Source organism: Glycine soja, chromosome 5, assembly GCF_004193775.1.
Source record: "Glycine soja cultivar W05 chromosome 5, ASM419377v2, whole genome shotgun sequence".
NCBI lineage: Eukaryota > Viridiplantae > Streptophyta > Magnoliopsida > Fabales > Fabaceae > Glycine > Glycine soja.
The window spans coordinates 4,754,778-4,774,317 of NC_041006.1; the positions used below are offsets into that span (position 1 = coordinate 4,754,778).

The following is a 19,540-nucleotide window of genomic DNA, read 5'->3' on the forward strand; positions in this document are numbered from 1 at the left end:
TGAGTAACTGCTTTGCTCATGAGGGAAAATGATCGATAACTTAAATCCACTCTCTCAAAAAGAAGAGAGGGTCCATCTCAGCCATTATCAATGGCAGCATAATTGCCACATATGAGCATAATAAGTACACTATCAATTAGCCTTTGTTTTTTACCGAAAAGGAAGACATACAAAGCACATCATGAAATTATTACAAAAATCAATGTTTTAATTCTTGTTTTATGGCACATATAAGAACCTGCTGAGAAAATTAAATTATAAAAAAATGCAAACAGTATGATCTAATGAGAAGAAATAAATGGTTTGAATTCAGATGTCAAATGGTTTGGCTGTTACTGAAAGTTAGCTAATCAAAACACTTGTTAGCTAGCTAGACTAACTTCACAAATTAAGGAGAAAAAAAAACCGCCTGAAAAATTCTATTAACTCCCTTAATTTGTGAAGAAATAAATGGTTTGAATTCAGATGTCAAATGTTGTTGGCTGTTCCTGAAAGTTAGCTAATCAAAACACTTGTTAGCTAGCTAGGCTAACTTCCCTGTGTTCGATTTCAACTTGATTATAGTATTAAATTCAAATATGTAGATGGAACTCTTTCAGTATTTTGTGAAGATGGATTTTTTATATTTAGCCCCTCTCTGCCAAACATTGAATTGAGTTTTGAGCTCGTTCCCATTGAAAAAAACTTGTTAGCATGGTTATTTTAAATTATTTAAAAAAATCACTTATTTTTCATTAATAAAATAAAAAAAGAGCACAAAGCTTGTTTAACTACTTTGGTGGCAATATTAAATCTAATCTAGCCTCGTTTCAAACCTAAAGGGAGGGAAAGAAGAAACGAGAAATAAACTATATCAAATCTTTAGGTTTCTTATAGAATCAAAGTTTTGTTTATACTTTGTAAATTGTAATGTAAGTGGGAGAAAAACTAATCTACGTAGTATTTCACTTGATCGAGCTGGATTCCACCCCTTGATACAGATATAACTGTGTCTTGGACTTATCTATTCTATGATGTTATGTTGTTATTTCAAAAGAATATGAGCATCCATATGTGATACTGTCGTTTGAATTTGATACATGCGATAACAACAACATAAATCCTTCCCTTTTACTTTCAAATAAACTGTTAAGAGCACCTTTTCTCTCCTTCAACCAACAGTTCTCGAAAGCAGTTTAATTAAGACTTTAAGGAATGGGACTTTTTAGCAGACAAATCAATTTTAATAAATTTTCCTTCAACCCCACAACCACATGTAAAGTGGAGATAGTTAGCGTTTGAAAGAGAAAAGAGAAGAGAAAACCAAAAAAGAAGGAACTTTGTAAAACTTGGTTGTTGAAGAATGCTCCTCGGCATCTTCTGTGCTGCTTCATGCCGACAATCTTCCCTTGCAGGTCTTCTCAGAAGCTTTCTCACAAAATCATGGTCATGGGGTGCATCATCCAATGGCTCTGCATGAACCTCACAACCTTTGGAATGTTTAAAGAGAAGTTAGCCAAACCACAAAGATTAATGATTTGACTCAAGAAAACTTTGATATCTAGTGTTTTAACAAACAATGCTTGATAAAATAGAGAGAGATTCTAATATTATAAAAATATTACTCTTGGAACAGCAATTAGCAAATGTTTTCAAGATCTTTCACCGTTAATTTTAAGTTATGAGTGCGTAAAATCTACGTGTATGAGTCTAGAATCAATGGTGTAAAACTTAAAAAAAAAAAAAAAAAAACATGCATTAGTTGCTGCTTCATGAACACGTAATAATTTTTTGGTTTGTTTCAAGGTGGGTTCACAGTTGAGACCAGAGGAGCAAAGATTGGATAGATTTAGGTAGACCTGCCACTTAGGAACCAAACCCTTTATTTTTTTTCTCTCGAGTTTGAGAATCATGCGTTTGACGCTTGACTGGTAAGGACTCCTTAGTGCCAAAAAGATTTCAAGTCAATTCCATTATCGGATACTTTTGGTTAACTCCTCTTGATAAATGGTCCAATAAGTTCTACCACCAACCAACATTTCCAGGCCTTGCTCTCCAGTGTTTTTAACATCTAAACAGGAATACCCTTGACAAGTACAACGTTTTTTTTCTCGTGGGTATAGTTATGGTGCCCCTAGGTTATACCTCTGAAGCTTGTCATGAAGTAATGTGACATGCTTTAGAGATATAACAGAAACCTCTATATTCTGCTACTTAAGAACTCAATTATAGTTGCTCCTTTATTGAATGGAAATATGAATTTGAGCTCAAAAAATTCACAAGAGGAAACAACAAAATTTTGGATTTTTATTTTTTTATAGCTAAAACCATAAAGATGTTTAGTATCCTTGTGTGTGATTCTCTGTAAACGGAGGTTGATGAGGAGGCTTTTTTGCCAGCGGAAAGTGAAGTCAATTTGTGACCGGACAACAGCTTTAGATAACAAACGAAGAAGGATCAAAGTACCTAGCTTCTTTATATTCTGCTGACAAAAGAATCTGGATACCAAGATGATTAAGGAATCAACATGGTGACTAATTAAGCGGCCATAAAGTTACACCACATGGCTTATGTGAGTTCAAGTCGAGATTAGGATGATTCATACTCAACTTTGACTTTGGGACAGAAAGCTGATTGCCTTTGGAATGGCAGCCTTCAATCTAGAGTGATTGAAAGCGAAGCACCTTTCCAGATTTTACAAATCCAATGGTGTTGTACCTTTGAAGATTCTATATAAACATGAGTTTGAAAAATAAATAAACCACACATTCCATTAAGACAATTTCTAATTTCTAATGCCAAAGGCTACACAAACTATAAAACTAAATATGCATTCATAGGCAGGCATCAATTGCAGCTTTTAGCTGAAAGATGCAAAACAGAAGAACACTGTTTTCACAATTAAGTCCCCTTGAAAATGCATGCATGCTTGCTTCTGAATTTACAAATATGGTGACAAAGTTTGAGTGGGGAAACGGTCTTAAAATCAAAGGAGAATCGATAAAAACTTCCCCTTTACAAATCTTATTTATCTCAAACTACAAGAGGAATAAAATTTCTACAACATCCTTCCAGTTCTGGCGTTATAATCTTTCCCGCTTTCCCGTATTTAACAACTTAACGATCATGTCAGGGTAAAAGATGGAGAATTGCTCAAAGTCCTTCCAGTGAGTGTTCAAAATGCAAAGGGAGTGAATAAAAAAAGGAGGATGGAAGAAGACATGAAAAAGAAGAGGGTAGTGGAAAGAATTCAATAAATCCTAAAAAATTAAAATTCCTAACTGATTAATTAACCCAAAAATAATAAAAAAAAGAGGGCAAAAAAAAAAAAATGTTACACTGAGGATGTATCAACAAGAACGTCGTTTAACACATCATCCTCACCATTTGCCAAGGTAAACAGCTCTGCATCCTTATCTTGATCACTGGAAAAATCCCTTCTCTCAAGTTTGGAATGAGCTGCAATAAATATCAACTTCTGCACCTTGTTGAGTGCAGTTCTGGAATGGTGGCCTTGTGCACAAACCCATCTCCACAATGACCAATTGCATTTGAAGCCACACGAGGTTGCGTGAAGGAATATTAGCCTCACTGCAACTTTCCCCAAGGACTTGAATTCAGTCAAATAAGTTTCCCACACAAGCCTACTGCTCTGTGGATTGACAATCCTCATCTTCCCGGTGACCGGATCCCTCTCCTTCATCTGAACAGCTTGAGCGTAAACCGGGTCAAGCCCTTCTGTCCTCCACTTCATGAGCTCCATCAGAGCAATATGCGCTTCATCTCTTGCAACGAGTCTAGTTATGAGCCTATCGACATCCTTCTCCTGTTCTGGTGTCAAGTACTTAAACGGCGGAAGGTACTTCCCACTAGTGTCCCTCACTAAGTAAAGCGGGTCAAGAATGTAAGCAGCAGCCCAAGCAGGATGGTAATTCTTCTTGAACCTTTTCTCAACAAGCTTATCCACAACCCCTTCTGCAATGTGGAACTTAGAGCACCAATCTTTAACTTTTGCCCTCAACTCATCCCAAAGGGGAAGGCATTGCCCAACCAGAGGCCTCTCTGCCTCAATCTCCTGAGCCATGTCCTTCACCAATTTAACCAAACCATGGACAGCCTCCAAGTCATTCCAAAACCCCACATCGCGAATCATGTCTCCGACCTCCCTCGCGCCCTGGTCCTCAATGGCCACCATCTTGAAAGGCTCATCCATGAGCACCAGCTGCAAGGCGCGGACGGAGCTCAGTGTGTCCTCCATCATAGCACACACGGGCCCAAACTCGAACTCGTGAGCCGGCACCCGGAGCAGCCAGGTGTGGCCATACTCCTGCAGCTGGTACTTGTGGAAACTGTTCCTCACCTGAGAGGTGTAATTGAACAAATTGGCGAGCTTGAGACAATTCTGAACGACGGTCCTGAACAAAGGGAGCTCCTTGGCGAAGTCCTTGATCAAAGTGTTGAAGCCCTGATACTGACAAGTGAGATTAACCATCCAATGATTCTGATTCTCGAGATTTTTCAAGGCCTTGGCCTTGAACCTGTCCGCAACTATCCCAACACACTGTTGCACGAGATTCCCACAAATGCTAGTGATTGTCTCCCACATAACCTCCTCCGCATACTTTGAAGGCGCAGAAGCAGTAACAAACAACGCCCTTCTGTACAAACTGGTCCCATTCGGTAGATTCACGCTCAAATTCACCAACCCCGAATTAGAATTAGAATCATCCTCATAATAACTCTCCCTCTCCCTCTTCCACTTCCACCCATCAGACGCAATCTGAAAGAACATCGCGTCCCTAATCCTCGCCTCCGACTCAACCTTAGCCTCCTCGAACCTCGCATCCAACCTCGTACCGGTGAACTCCCTCGGAAAAACCGCCGGCAAACCAACCTGCGCGAGAAAAGCTCGGAACTTTGGATGCTCCAAGCTCGAGAAAGAGACGGCGCCGCAAGACTCGTAGACCCAATCGCCGAGAAACTCAATCGCGCTGTCGATTTGGGCCTTACTCAAAGCGAGCCCAGGAGAAGTTTTGGGACTCTTGAGCTTCTTCACACTGTCCTCCAACATAGCTAAAGCTCCCAAATCATCTTTCCCACCAGATAGCATCAAATGCTGCTGCTGAGGAATCAAACCTGACCCGAACCGAGAGGGTGCGTGGTAGAGAGAACCCGAGCCTGAACCCGAAGCTGAAGGGGAAGTGGTGGTTCTCTTGCGGTGGTTGAAGGGAGAAGCTGAAGGAGGAGGAGAAGTGGAAGAAGGAAGGAGAACAGGGGAAACAGAAGAAATGGGTTTGGCGGCGGAGTTGAAATTGGGGCACGTGCCGCGCTTGAGGTGCTCGGAGGCGGTGCGGGAAGGGTTGGAGGCGGAGAAAACGGCGTCGCAGAGGGTGCAACGGAGTTTCACCGCTTTGGGGAGCCCCGTTTCGGTGTTGTGAACCAGCAAGGGTTCTAAGTGTGTCCAGTACCATGCGCCTTTTCCTTTTATCGCTTTGTTTCGAACCATCAGAAGCCCCTCGTAGCGCTTCTGCGCCGTCTTCGCCGCCGCCTCGTCGGCGGAGGCCGAGTCCGCCGCCGCCAAGCCGGCGTTCGTCGCCGCCATTGCGAGTGACAGTGAACAAATGAGAGTGTAAAAAAAAAGGGGCGATCACGATTCACGATCACGATTTCACGTCATCGTCGTCGTCGTCGGGCTCCGAGGAAGGGAGCATTTAGCCGGAGAGTGGCCGGAATTTGAAGTTCCGGCGAGAGTCCATAGAAGAGGGTTTGTTTGTTGTTACAATGATGAAAGAAAAAAGGAGAGGTTTTTGAGTGAGTGGGTGAAGAGAGTGAGTGAATGAGACCGAAATAGCAAAGCGAATGAGAGTGGAACAGATACACGTACGGCTACTACTCCACTCTCAGATCAATGACAGAGAAAAAGGGCGACGCTTTTTCACGCGCTTGAGTCTGCGCGTGGGAAACAGCTTTCCGGGAACGCGACTCCCACGTAGTTCATGATTGGGGAGTGAGACACACGCGCCATTAGAGACTTTTCTTTCCTCGTTTTCCCCTTTAGTTTTGTTTATTTTCTCTTTTGTTTTTCGGGTCTTCGTGTGGGTCTTCCTTTGTCCTTGTCGCTTTCTTTTTTCCTTTCTTTAATTTTTTTTCGGGTTTTTTTTTATAATGCTGTTTTTAGCCATAAAATTATCCTCTCTATGTTGTTTTTAATCATTTTTTTTGTTTTGTGGGCTGAATTCTTTTAGGTGAGTATTAATTAATTGATGCTTTTAGGCAAGTGTTAATCATGCTCTAATTAGCCTAAAGTATTAAATGTGAAACATTTTAATTAAAACATGAATATTATGTTTTATTATGACTTTTAATGAGTTTCTTAATGTTCCTTTCAGTTTTTATCATATTGAAGTTTTGGTAATAATAAAAATATTGAGTTTCATTAATAATATCTTAAAATAATAGTAAATGAATTTTTTTATTGAAATTCATGCCAATAGCACATTAAAAATTACAATAAAAATATATTACTGATGCATTTTAATAAAAAAATATTACTTTTAATTTCTTAACTAGTATTTTAGATACTAATTAACATTTGTTAAAAACATTTTTTCCACTTCCATTATCAAGAATTAGTTGAACAGTATTTTTTGAATAATGTAAAGAAAAAATTAATTGATATAAAATAAGTAAGAGATATAATAATAAATTCATAGTTTATGATTGAACAATAATAAAAAAAAGTTGTATATTAATCATGCACTTTTATTTCAAAGGATTTTAACTTAAATTTTATATATTTAAAATGACTAAAAGTCTTAAAAATATTTTCTATTAACAAATATAGCTCTATTTGGTTTTAGTATTTTTAAATTTTTTGTAACTTTAAATTTCTGACATTTTTAGGACTCTTGTTTAGTTATTATCATCAACTTAAGCTAATTTGTGATTGATGGGACTTAAAAAAGTAACACTTGAGTTATGTCATGTAAGATTAGTAAGAATATGTATAAGTTTAGGGTTAAAATATAGAGGTTTGGATTTGGATGTTGAGAAATGAAAGGAAATTGAAGGGAAATTTTTAAAAATTGGTATAGATCTCATATTTTCACACATTATTTTAATTTAAATATTTATTGTGAATTCTCTTTCATTCTTTTTAATTTGACCCAATCAAACTCAGAGTAGACGAAATCTACTAAACTAGTTCTTTACCAAATTGGGTTCATGACAAAGGAGAACATCCTTTGAACCTTTACCCTCATCTAATGATGTGTGATGTAGAACTCTGAAGCTAATCCTAAAGCTTCACATGCTCCCCTGTATATGCATCCTATTGCTCATCATTGTTGTCAATGTTGATCCTCTTCAGACTAATGTACACAATCATTCCTATTGATTAAGTGCATGGATCCATCATCTTCTTTAAAATCCAATGACCCAAATCTTTACCTTCTTCTATGAGTTTATTGCCAAATTTGACAACTTAATGTTCTTGTGCATGATGTGATGTGGATCGAGGTTATGTCAGCCCTTGAAGAATCTGATAAAAGAGATTTGTCAGTTGTTTCTCGTGTAGATTATGTTTTCTTTTCAGATAGTGTCTATGAAGTTGAGAAGAGCATAGATTTCTTTGTTTTGATCATACATCTTGTGGCTCTTCAACACATTTAGATTGTCCACATCCTAGAGGGTTTGGAATTCCAAATAAATATGTTGATGTATTGACTCTTCATGATGATTGTATATTAGCTTTAATGTGTGCACACAATCACTCACTTGATGCATCATCTTGTACGTCATCCCCTTAACATGATGCAAATCAGTTGTGTGATGAAGTTGGTTTGACAAAGAATTGATTTGGAACTTAACTTAGAATTTTAATCACAAACTCATCATAAATAGTCTCACTAATTTGAGTGTGTGAAGTCTCAATCTATTAGTCACATTAGCAGCAAATCAATAGAAGTTGATACCAAGGACCAAAAGGAAACACTAACAAAATGTTGGGAATTTGAAAGTTACATTTTTTTTTTAGAGATCAAAACCAAATAAAAAGATATGTGAAAAAATTTAAAACATTTAAATCTAAGTAAAAATATAGTTGAATTTTTTTAGTATGCTTATTTTTATTTTGAAATTTAATTATTTGGTCTTTGTAATTGCACGAACTTTAGCTTTGAGTCCCCAACTTAAAAATTGCCCCTTTTAGCCCATTGCAATCACTTTTGGTCATGTTTTGTCCTTGCCATTAAAAATAAAAATTAACATAGATAACGGGTGTTAATGTGATGTTGCATTGGCCTTCCAGAACTGTTGTTAAAAGGTTTCTTGTAGTAATGAATTGCATGATTGTCTTTTCTTCTTCCCCTTTTTCTTTTTCCTCAATACTTGTCTTCTCCTTTTATTTTGTGAGTTTTATTTCTTTTTAATTCGTTTTCATTAACTAATTCCCATTTATCCTAATTCATAGAGTTTTGAGATTGCAAAGCTTAGTTGCACTTCTTAGAAAAGACGAGGTAGTTTGTGAGTAATAATTTATCCTTGTAATGGCAAGGTCTTGCTACATCGTTTCAATTGCTTGGATATTTGTGTCATGTAACTCCATTTACTCTAGGTTCTCTAATAGTGCCACATAATCAAAATTGACGATGTGAAACTACTAGATTTATTTTGATGATTGTTAAACTATGATAATTTTGAAAATGAAAACACTTTTGTCATGCATCGCCAATAAAGATAGTTTTTTGTTGGCAATGCATGGCGAAAGCATTATGTAATCTAAGAAAAATTAAATGACAACTTTCATGTTTCTAACGGTCATATATTAAAATAATGTAGTAAGTCTTGTCATTGCAAGAAGTGCTAACACAAGTCACTTCTCCCAGGCTACGTGTCTTGTCTAAGAAGTACATATGATCTCTACAATATCAAAACTCTCTTATTTATGGTCGGTGAGAATTAAGAAAAAAAATAGGGGATGTTGATAAGAAAAAAGAAAAAAAATGAAACGAATAAGGGAGAGAAAAAGAATAAGGAAGAAAAAGAAATAAAAAGGGCATTGAAAGGGACTAGAACATAAAAAATTGGTCATATAAGGACTAAAAGAATAGTTTTAGGATGCAACACACATCAATGCCACACAATTCACTATTAATAAGTTTTTTTAATGGCATGGACCAAAATAAAACCAAAAAGGGATGTTTTTAAGTGTATGAACTAAAATGTAAAGTTTGTACAACTATATAGACCAAAACATAAAAATAGTGCAAATATATAGACTAAAATGAAGTTTTCAACACATGTTGATGTCACATTAGCATAAGTTAATGACGTCAATTTTTTTAATGATTGGAACTAAAATAGAATTAGAAAAAATGCTTGCACAAGGATTAAAAAAATAATTTTTAAATGCATAAAACTAAAAGGTAAACTTTGTGCAACTACAGAGACCAAAATGAATAACTTTTTCTTTTTATTTTCATTTTTAGAGATTTTTCTCATGAATTTTTTCATTAAATATATTGAGAACATGAAAATTGTCGAATTTCAAATTGATTCTGAAAAAGATAATATTTCTAATTTTCTTATAAGACCTAATTTAAAAGGTGATGTTCGGTAAGACTCAATCCATAATATATCATGTGTTAATTATTTTTCATAAAAATATTCTTAATTATGAATTATCCAGAGTTTAATAAATAGTAAAGAAAATACATTAATGTGTTATGCTCTTTAAAAGTCTAATTTTAAGGTGGAAAATAAGACTACTTTCCATAAGGTTAATAAATTTGTTGTTGATCATTCAGAGCTAGGGTCCCTGTTAGATGAATGATGCAGGAAGTTGTTATTAAATAATCCAAGTTTTGTTATTGGCTTTATCAAGAGACAAGTCAATGTGTTGCCCATAAATTGGCTAGTATGACTTCATCTTTACTAGTCTTTATAGTTTCTATGAATTTTGAATGAAATGATATAAGTACTTATATGTAAAGAAAGATTCTATTTTTTTTTTTTGGAAATTTTACTTTCACTATTTACATTCATAGTCAATAAAAATTAAAGTTATAAATATAACAATGATAAGAGATATTAAAGAAATTAAAACTAATAATAATATTTGAAAAAAAATGAATGAAAGCATGTGTCGTTGACATCAGAGATAATTTTGAAAAGAAAAACATATAATTTAGAATAAATATAATGCTACTAATTAATTTATTTATTTAATCTCGATAAATTAATTAATTTGATCAGAGGAAGTACTATGTGGACTGTACTCTAAGGATTTGAATATAGCTACACATGTTAAAAATAGTAATATTATACTTGCAACATATGTTAAAAAAATTAATTTGAATAAAATATTTTTTATAAATTAAAATATTTTATTTTAAATAAATTAAATTTAATGCACACTAATTGGATATTTATTGTTTTTCATGCATAACAATTTTTTTTTTTTGTTTTTGCACTTATTAGAAACTCAAAACTACAATTTGGACAAAAGTAAAACAAAAAATATTGGCTTAAATATATTAAATTTCTACGCAAATATAACAATTTCCATTTTTAGTTTGTGTAACAAATATCTGTTTTTATCTATGTAATGTTTGTCCTTATCTGTTTTTGTTCCCAACCATGAAGTTGTTGTTAGCAATATTATATTTCATATTTTTAAATATAATAACAATTTTGATTTTATATATTTGAAAATATAACAATTTTTGTTGTAGACTTCATAAATATATTTGTTTTTGTTTTTAGTTTTTTAATTTGGGTCTTTACGAAATATGGTAATTTTTATTTTTAGTCATTATCTCATAAGAGTAATATAAATAAGTGATGGTAAATATCAAGATCATCAAAAATTTAAATTGCAGACTAAAAAAAAATTATTGCATTAAAACATGTTTAAACTAACAATATTTTACTCATGATTTAAGAAATTTTCGATGAAAATCTAATTTCCTAAACATTTTAATTTTACTAGTATTTGTGAACTGTTTTATTTCCTTGTTTAAGACAAATAATAAAGTAATGGACTAGTTGAGTTTGTATTTCTTTAATAAAAAGTCAACTTTTTCATTAAGGTTGTTAGTCCCTTAATAAAAGTTTGACCAGTCAAATTTATTTATCTATTTAAAAATTTTGGTTTTTAATTCTTGAAATCATATTGTTTCTGTTTAAAGATGGTCAAATACTTTACTCCTTGTCATATGGTCGAATACTTTATTCCTTATGGCACTTTGATGTGTCGTTGGCACTCAATGAAACAATCCTTTGAAAGGTTAGATGCCTGTAAAAGGCACTCCCACACTCAAGTTAGTTAGGTCTAGACACTAAAAATAATGAGAGTGGATAGAAAAATGTGTGTTACCTTGAGAACTTAACTCTTTATATACACATAATAATGGGTTTTACCTCTTCTCAAAGACTTGAGAGACTTAAAGCAAATTTGAGAATAATGTCTTTTATTTACTCAAAATAAAATAAAAGTTTTAGGGTTTCTTTAGCTATTAACTATTAAATCTCTTTTTTTTAAACAAAGTTATGACATTGGTGAAGAGTTGTTGCTCATTAATTGTTACTTACGGTACCAATAAAAGGATTAACAGTTACTTATAATATTTTAATTAAAATTTATTTTCAAATATAATTTTACAATAATTTTTTTTAGGTATATTCGTACTAAAAAAAAATTAGGACCTTTTTTTTGGAGTCTAAAGCCCTTGCTTGGGCTGCTTGGACTTTAAGTCGGCCCTATTAATTGAGGGGGTGTAATATGGGATTACATGACAATGTTAATATAATATTAAGATAAGATAAGTTAAATTTCTTAACCTCAATGGAATGGTTGCCAACAGGGTACTAGGCTATGCTGAAAGGGTTACAAGTTGTGGCCAGAGGGGTGCTAGGCCATGTCGAAGGAGTGCATAGGTCATGTCAAAGGAGTTCCAGGTTTAGGCTAAACCACGTCGAAAGGGACTTAGGTCATGCCAAAGGAGTTCCAAGTTCAGGCCAAAAGAGTACTAGGTTATGTCAAAAGGATCTTAAGTCATGCCTAAGAGATTCTAGGTTGTGGTTGAATGAGTATTAGACCATCCCAATGGAATACTAAATTGTACCGGTATACATATTAAATAAATAAAAATAACAAGATTTCATTTTTATTAAGGGATTAAAAATTATTTTTTAAAAAAGTTTAATGACCTTAATCAATTAAATTTTTATTTCAAGAACTAAAACCAGAAAAAAAAAATCAAGAAATTTTACTATTCAAACTTTTATCTGAGAACTCGAAAACTAAAATTAAGAACAAAAGACTTAGTTATTCCTAAATAGTTTATTCAATTTGTTGTGAAACATGAAACAAGTATTGCACTGTAGATCGTACAACGAGACAACTTGAGTAACTTTTACGTTTTGATTTTCATTTTATATATTAAGTTGAATGATTTCCCAATGCAATACTTGATTTGGTATAATGTCAGCGCAATATTTGAATAATGATATAAAATATTTACGGATCATATACATTGAATAATTTGTGAAAAAGCATTAAAAAAAGAATTACTAAAAACGTGTTAGAACATCTTAGGACAACAATGATTTTTTTTCCTGTTGATTTAGGACAGAAATGATGCAACACATGTGGATGAATTCAATTTTTGTATAAGATTATTTTTTTACAAGAATTATTATTTAATAGAATTTGTTCTTAACTCCCCACCCCTAAAATGTTCCTTTTGTTTTGTGATGATGTGGGTCAAAAATTTTGACAACAATCTATTATATACTATCATGGTTTTAATATCTATGCAATTAAAAAGATAATTATTTACTTATTTTTTTAAAAAACTAGCTATCATTATAAATTACCTAATTAAACATATTGAAATGATTTTATATATGTTAATATGACATATTATGTTTAAAATATGATGTTTCGACCTCAAATTCACCTATTATTTGCTTAGGTGTTTGGTTCAATATCACAATTTTATTCTTATAAAAACATCTTAGTGGGTTGAAAGGAGAAAATATTTATAAACGATTATTGGTCTCGACTCTTAAGCGATATAAGATATTATGACTACTCAAACACAAGATATTAATAAGATCATAGTTTAATAGGAAATCTTATGTGGAGGTAGAAGATCCAACTTAGATGTGAATGTTTTATTTTAAACAAAAAGGATCAACTTAAAAAGTTTGATTCAAGATTGATAAATGAATCTTTCTTGTATACCGATATATTTTAAAGTCATATAGAATCTCATTTAACTCTAAGTAGAAGAATTTATTCATGTTAGATTGAATGATGAACTAATGACTAATAAGAGAATATCAAATCTTAAAAACAAATTTGTAAATTTGAGGATTGGTTCACTTAACATTGTTAGAAGCAATAAAAAAATCTAAGATAATCAATCTCAATAAACGATCCAAAGTAGTCAACTAGAATGACATACTTATCATGATTGGAAGTTTTTTATGTGCATCACCCAAAAGATCTTATCATTGGTAAAAAGACTAAAGGAATAAGAACCAAATTGTTTTTCTTATGAAAAATGCTTTTTTTGCTTTATATTCAGAGTTTAAACCTAAGATCATGGAAGAAACACTAACAAATGATGGACTGATCTTGGCTATAAAAGAAGAATTCAACATATTCGTCAAAAACAGTGTGGACCTTAGTCCCTAAACCAATAAACCTAAATACAAAAACGTCAATGGAACCAAATGAGTGTTTTGCAACAAGCTTGATGAAGATGGTAAAGGGCTTGTTTGGATATAAGCTATGGTACTTATGAAAGTTTCTCTACTAAAAATATAAAGTTTTCTTCCCATAAAGAAGCTTTCAAAAGTACTTTTAGTCTTGTATTCAAACAGACTCAAAGTTGTAAGAAACAATATTAGTAGCTCAAGACTAACCAACAAAAAGGATACAAACTTTACCAAATACTTGTAGTTAAAATAAAAGTTATTATGGTCTTACTTGCATTTGCTACATATAGAAACATTAAACTTTTTGAAATGGATATAAATTTTTTTAATGGTTTTATGCAAGGAGATTTTGTAAAACAACCACCAAGTTTTCAAGACACTAGCCTTTCGTACCATGTTTTCAAACTCTATAAACCATATTAAATTGTGTGTTGGTTGTTTAGAAACACACAGTCTAACATAGTTTTCAAAATCTAATATTGTTTTGAAACTTTTGTTTGTCAAATTAAATTATTTGTTTTTGTGCAATGGTTCTTCCATGAAAATTATTTGTTGACGGTGTGATGTTACTTGCAATGACTCTAACATTCAAGTCAATAAGAGTTAGAATAGAAATATGTGGGATAGAGAGATAACATATCTTATATAGGTGGTATGAGATATCTGAAACCTTTTTGATCTACTATTGAATGGTAAATGAAATATTTTTATCTTAGAAATAAAAAAATTATTTATTAATTATGCTTAAAAATAAGAGAATTATCTATTGTTAATTATTAGACTTATATGATTAGTGGATTTGCCTAATGAATCATTTAAAACCTAGACCGAGGTATGAAAAAATTAGATTAGAATTTAAAATTAATATAAAAAAATCCGCATTCATAGATTAAAAAAAGGTAGTTTCTATTCTTATAAATATACCAAGCAGCAACTTAAAGTAGTTAACTTATTCACTAGTTTTTAAAAGTGTAAATAACAAATAAAAAAAATTCAAAACCTTTATTCAGATATTTATTTAATTTAATAACATGAAAATTTACTTACCCAATAGATATTATATATAGTCTTATTTCAATTATATAATTCAACCCCACGATATGTGGTAATGGAATTGGCTTAAATTTAAGTTGCAGTGCTCATGTGAGCATTATGTCAAAAGGAAATCCTGTGTAATACTGCTAGCATGTTTGGATTTTCATTCTCACCAGCTTGATGCGCATTACAAAAGCAGTCAATAGTTGCTGGAGTCTGTTTTGACATGATCGGAAACGCTTCAAAACAAACATGCAGTACATAAGTTGAAACAGTGTGACAGCAATTTACCAATATTAAATTAATGAGATTAAACTGTATTACTGTTTTTTAGTAGATTAAGCATCGTCAATGCACCTTTTTTGTGACAATAATATGAAAGAATAAACAGAAAACTCATTAGTAATTACCATCTCTAACCCGCCAGAAAAGAAAAAGAAAACTAGAATTGGTTTTTTGTAGTAAAAGGAAATTGAAAATGAGTTAAATGATCATTAAATGAGATGACACTCATATTTTTACATTATACTTTAATTCAAAAAAATTATCTCAATTCACTTTTATTGCATTTTATTTCGTTCTACCCAAGCAGATCCTTAGTTTCGCTGCATAAATCATCTAGCAAGTGGTTAAGTTTTAGTAGTAAATAAATGATTAAATGTAACTTTTGTTCTATTAAGTTTTAAAAGTTTTATTTTAGTATTTTATGTTTTTAAAAATTTCATTGATATTTTATGTTTTAGAAAGTTTCATTTTGATTTTTGTTAGCAAATCGACACAATATCCAAAATTATTATCACGACATTGAAGTTTTAGTGTTTTTTTTTTTGTTTTGGTACATTAAGTTTTAAATGTTTCATTTTGATATTTGATGTTTTTGAAAATTTATCTTAATATTTTATGTTTTTGAAAATTTCATTTTTATTTTTGTTAGCAAATTGATACAAGATTCAAAATTACTACCACGACATCAAACTAAAGTTTGTCATCATCGTCAGGATCCAACATTTCTAACCTATGTTGGTGTTGAATCGTTATGTGGTTACAGAAAGGCACCATGGTGTTGTCTTGTGGATAGAGGTTGTAGATCTAATTTATTTGTTGATGATGATTATAGTGTTGCATGGGATGTAGATATGAGTGGCCAGTGGTTGACCGTGGTTGTATTGTTTGTGTTGTAGTAGTTATGGAGTTTGCTGAAAAAGATGATGAAGGTTAAAAAAATAGGTGATTGAATGCATTCTAAATAGATAAAATTAAAAGTTAATGACACATTAAAATTTGTTAACGGAAATAAAAAAAGATCAAAATGAAACTTTTAAAAACATAAAAGATCAAAATAAAACCTTTAAAATTTAATGTCCCAAAATGGAACAACACTAAAATCATAATGGATAAAAAAGTAACATTTAACCTAAATAAATTATAAGCATATTTTCAAGCATGCTTGTAATATATGACAGTTACACAAAGGTACAGACCACACAACTATTGCCGAATCAGAAGGTGCAAATAGTCAATGTTGAAGGAGTCAATAACCGGATGAAAAAATTGGCATCCATGATCCACCTTCCCAATGAAAGCAATTTTTGAATACGTAAAAAGATGAAACAGACCCCTCTGGCACGCATTGGTCAATTTTGAATAGAAATTCAAATGTGTATTAATCAAGCCCCGAATTAGGTGAAGTTCTACACTTCATTGTGCTGTTCTGGTGACCCAATGCTCAGAAAATAAAATAAAAAGGCATGTGATGTGATCTGTAATACAAACAAAACAGATAATTTTGGGATGGGATTGCTAAACAATGCCTACTGGGTTTTGTCTTCCCTATACACTGAACAAACTACAATTGGGCCTTAATTAATTAAACATAGACTCTCTTGTGTGTGATCATTTCAGCAATGGCATGTGCGCTCTATTCTTTAAGCGTGTCATTTTCTTATGTTTACTATAGGAAATTTGTGTTCATTAGTTTCTGCTATATAAGTCCTTTTCCTAGCTAGCTTTTATTTTCTTCCACTGGAACCAGAAGAATATGGTAATTCTTTCCATCTCAACATATGAACAAGAATCTGAAAAATATATAGTACTACAGTTTACAAAAGTCGAATATTTTTCTTTCTCGTATTTTTCATTTTTGAGGTCAGTGTCGGGTATTAATTCATTTTATCATCGGATTTTTTTTATATAGAATAATGAAGTTCTTTTAATTAGTACCAAAATAAACCAGTTGATGTGGTCTTGAGAAATTGGAGTTGCTAGTGAAAACTTCTAATAATGAGAATTTAATTTTTTTAATAAATATGACATCATTAATGATAGTGAAAAGTTCTGACAGATTTTTTTTCTTGACTTTTTTTTTTTATTTTTATATATATAAACCATTCTATTTTCTTTTTATTTCCATCTCATTTTTTTCTTTTATTTCTTTCTTTCATATTTCACTCTTCCTCCAAATAAAAGTGTTACGCACGTACCCAAAAAACTATCAAGTGTACCAAAAACAATAAAGTGTTGAGCAATTGTTTTAAGAAATATCATGCAGCCCGAAACAAAATTCTAAGAGGTTTGAAGTTTTGATAATTATAAAAAAAAAAATATTGTTCTTAAACCTGTTAAACAACATTAAAAAATAAACTTAAGTTTTACTGTCTAGCAAATAGCAATATCCAATATTCATGCAGCATCAGCTTCTGCATCTGACTGAACAAGAAAGATGCAATCTTCACTTATTGAGTGGGAAAATAGAAGTTCCTGAAGATGTCATTGTCAGTTATCAACAATTTTAAACCAAAATTAATTAAGTCACTTGTAGAAAATGAAAATATTGAACCAGTGCACGAACCTCACACTCTTTGATGACCTTTATCAACAATAATGTGACATGCACAAAGTCCTCCCATTTATTTATCGTACCGTAACAAGTTAGTTCTAAAAAACGATTAGCTATCATAAATCCGCACAAGTCCATCCAAAATGTAGTCACGGGTCTTAGAAATACAACTGCACAATCAATCATATTTTCAAGCTCCAACCATACTTGCCCCATTCAGCCAGTTTTTAGTTTTTACATACACATGCGAATTAGAATCCTCGTTATTAATTTTGCATCACATACTTGTAATTCACAATGCAAGAAGAAATTATCAAAATTGTTAATAAATTTTAATTTGTTTATCCTCCTGAATTTGTATCACGATTGAATTTTCATTAATTGATTCTCAGCACCCATCGAGACTCTTCAATATTCCAATACGAAGAACAAAAAAGGAGGCAAAAAACACACGAAATGCAAGCATTTCACTACGACACAAACAGTAACTAATTAAAGGCAAAAAGAAACAACTTTTATTTCAGCCGAGTTCTAGTGATGGGTAGAAAGCCTATATTATATTATATTATATTATATTATATTATATATATATATATATATATATATATATATATATATATATATATATTATGTATAATCACGTATCTTAAATTTGATTTGACTTAAACACCGCCACCGATCCACTTCTCTCAGAGGATGTTAATTTTCTAATTAATATCCATATATAACTTATGTGTAAAAGAAAGTAAAAAAAAAATTAGTGATACACATGGAATATACTTCTTCGGATGTTGAGCAGAAGAAAATTTCCAAGATTAGTGAAAATAATGATAATCCGTGGAGATGTATAGTAGGGAAACAAGATAGAGAGGAAAAAAACTGTGGATTCAGATTTTTGGACTGATATTTCTAACAAAATCAAAAAATTAATATTTATCGATAAAAAAATAATGATAATTCTAAATAGCTTAATATTCTCTCCTTATTTGGTCATGGATTCGGGTCGGATCCTATGGTTACGTTGTGATTCTTACCCACGCGTATGGAAAATAGTGGGAAGTTCATATTTATAAATGATACAATGATACACAGAATGTCTGGAACAATGAGAAAGCACATTTGCAATTTCACTGACTTTATAAAAAGTGGTGGAAAAAAAAAAAACAAAAAAGCAAGCATCATGGGCAACATATCCTGAAAACTTTGAAGCATGAAAATTGTTTAGATTATAAACAGCTGGCCACAAAGACCATGTGATTGTCGGCTTCAATAATCGGTGACATTCTGGGAGATTTTCTGCTTCCATTAGAAGAATTACCTGCATAAGCTGGAAGCTACATGGGATGATTAATAAGTTCATCATCCTCAATTCCAACTCCAATGTAAGAAATGTTCACTTAATGGTAATACTAAGGAGTAAGGATAAGAGAGAAGAAAATTAACAACACTGAGACATGTACACCATATTTATATTAATATTTCTCTGCTTTGACGTTTTTACTTTTTGGAAGAAAAAAAAACTCTTTTATCTGTGCTGAAGTCAATATGTGCAACGGAGAATATGGACCACTACTGCGAAGAAAATCGCCACTATTTTGGTTTTTGGTCAGAGAAAAAATCACATTTCACGATCCATCGATGGTTTTGGGCAATAATTACGAATTGGACCTAACCTAATATACAGTGGGCCTAAGAGGTCGCTCAGTAGAATCTCATAACAATAGAATTAGTTTGAATAAAATAAAATAAACGCCCACCGTGGGGCTCGAACCCACGACCACAAGGTTAAGAGCCTTGCGCTCTACCAACTGAGCTAGACGGGCACTTGTAGAATTCATTTGTATCAAAATATAAGATGAATAACTATGTTCTCATACTGTAGTGTGGTATATTGAGTGGGACATTTGAAAAAAGTCATGAATAACTTGTTAAGAATTATGAAAATAAGCTCCTATAAAAAAA

At 32.2% G+C, this 19,540-nt stretch overlaps 1 protein-coding gene and 1 non-coding gene across 2 annotated transcripts; both read right to left on the reverse strand.

Annotated features, from left to right (window-relative positions):
- Window positions 1-2,959: 2,959 nt before the first annotated feature.
- On the reverse strand, window positions 2,960-5,857 carry LOC114412108. The gene has a single exon (XM_028375894.1). The coding sequence runs from the start codon at window positions 5,579-5,581 to the stop codon at window positions 3,314-3,316; it is 2,268 nt and encodes a 755-aa protein (XP_028231695.1). The 5' UTR covers window positions 5,582-5,857; the 3' UTR covers window positions 2,960-3,313.
- Window positions 5,858-19,328: 13,471 nt separating this feature from the next.
- Window positions 19,329-19,401, reverse strand: TRNAK-CUU. The gene has a single exon. It is a non-coding gene; the product is annotated as a tRNA-Lys (tRNA).
- Between the last annotated feature and the right edge of the window lie 139 nt (window positions 19,402-19,540).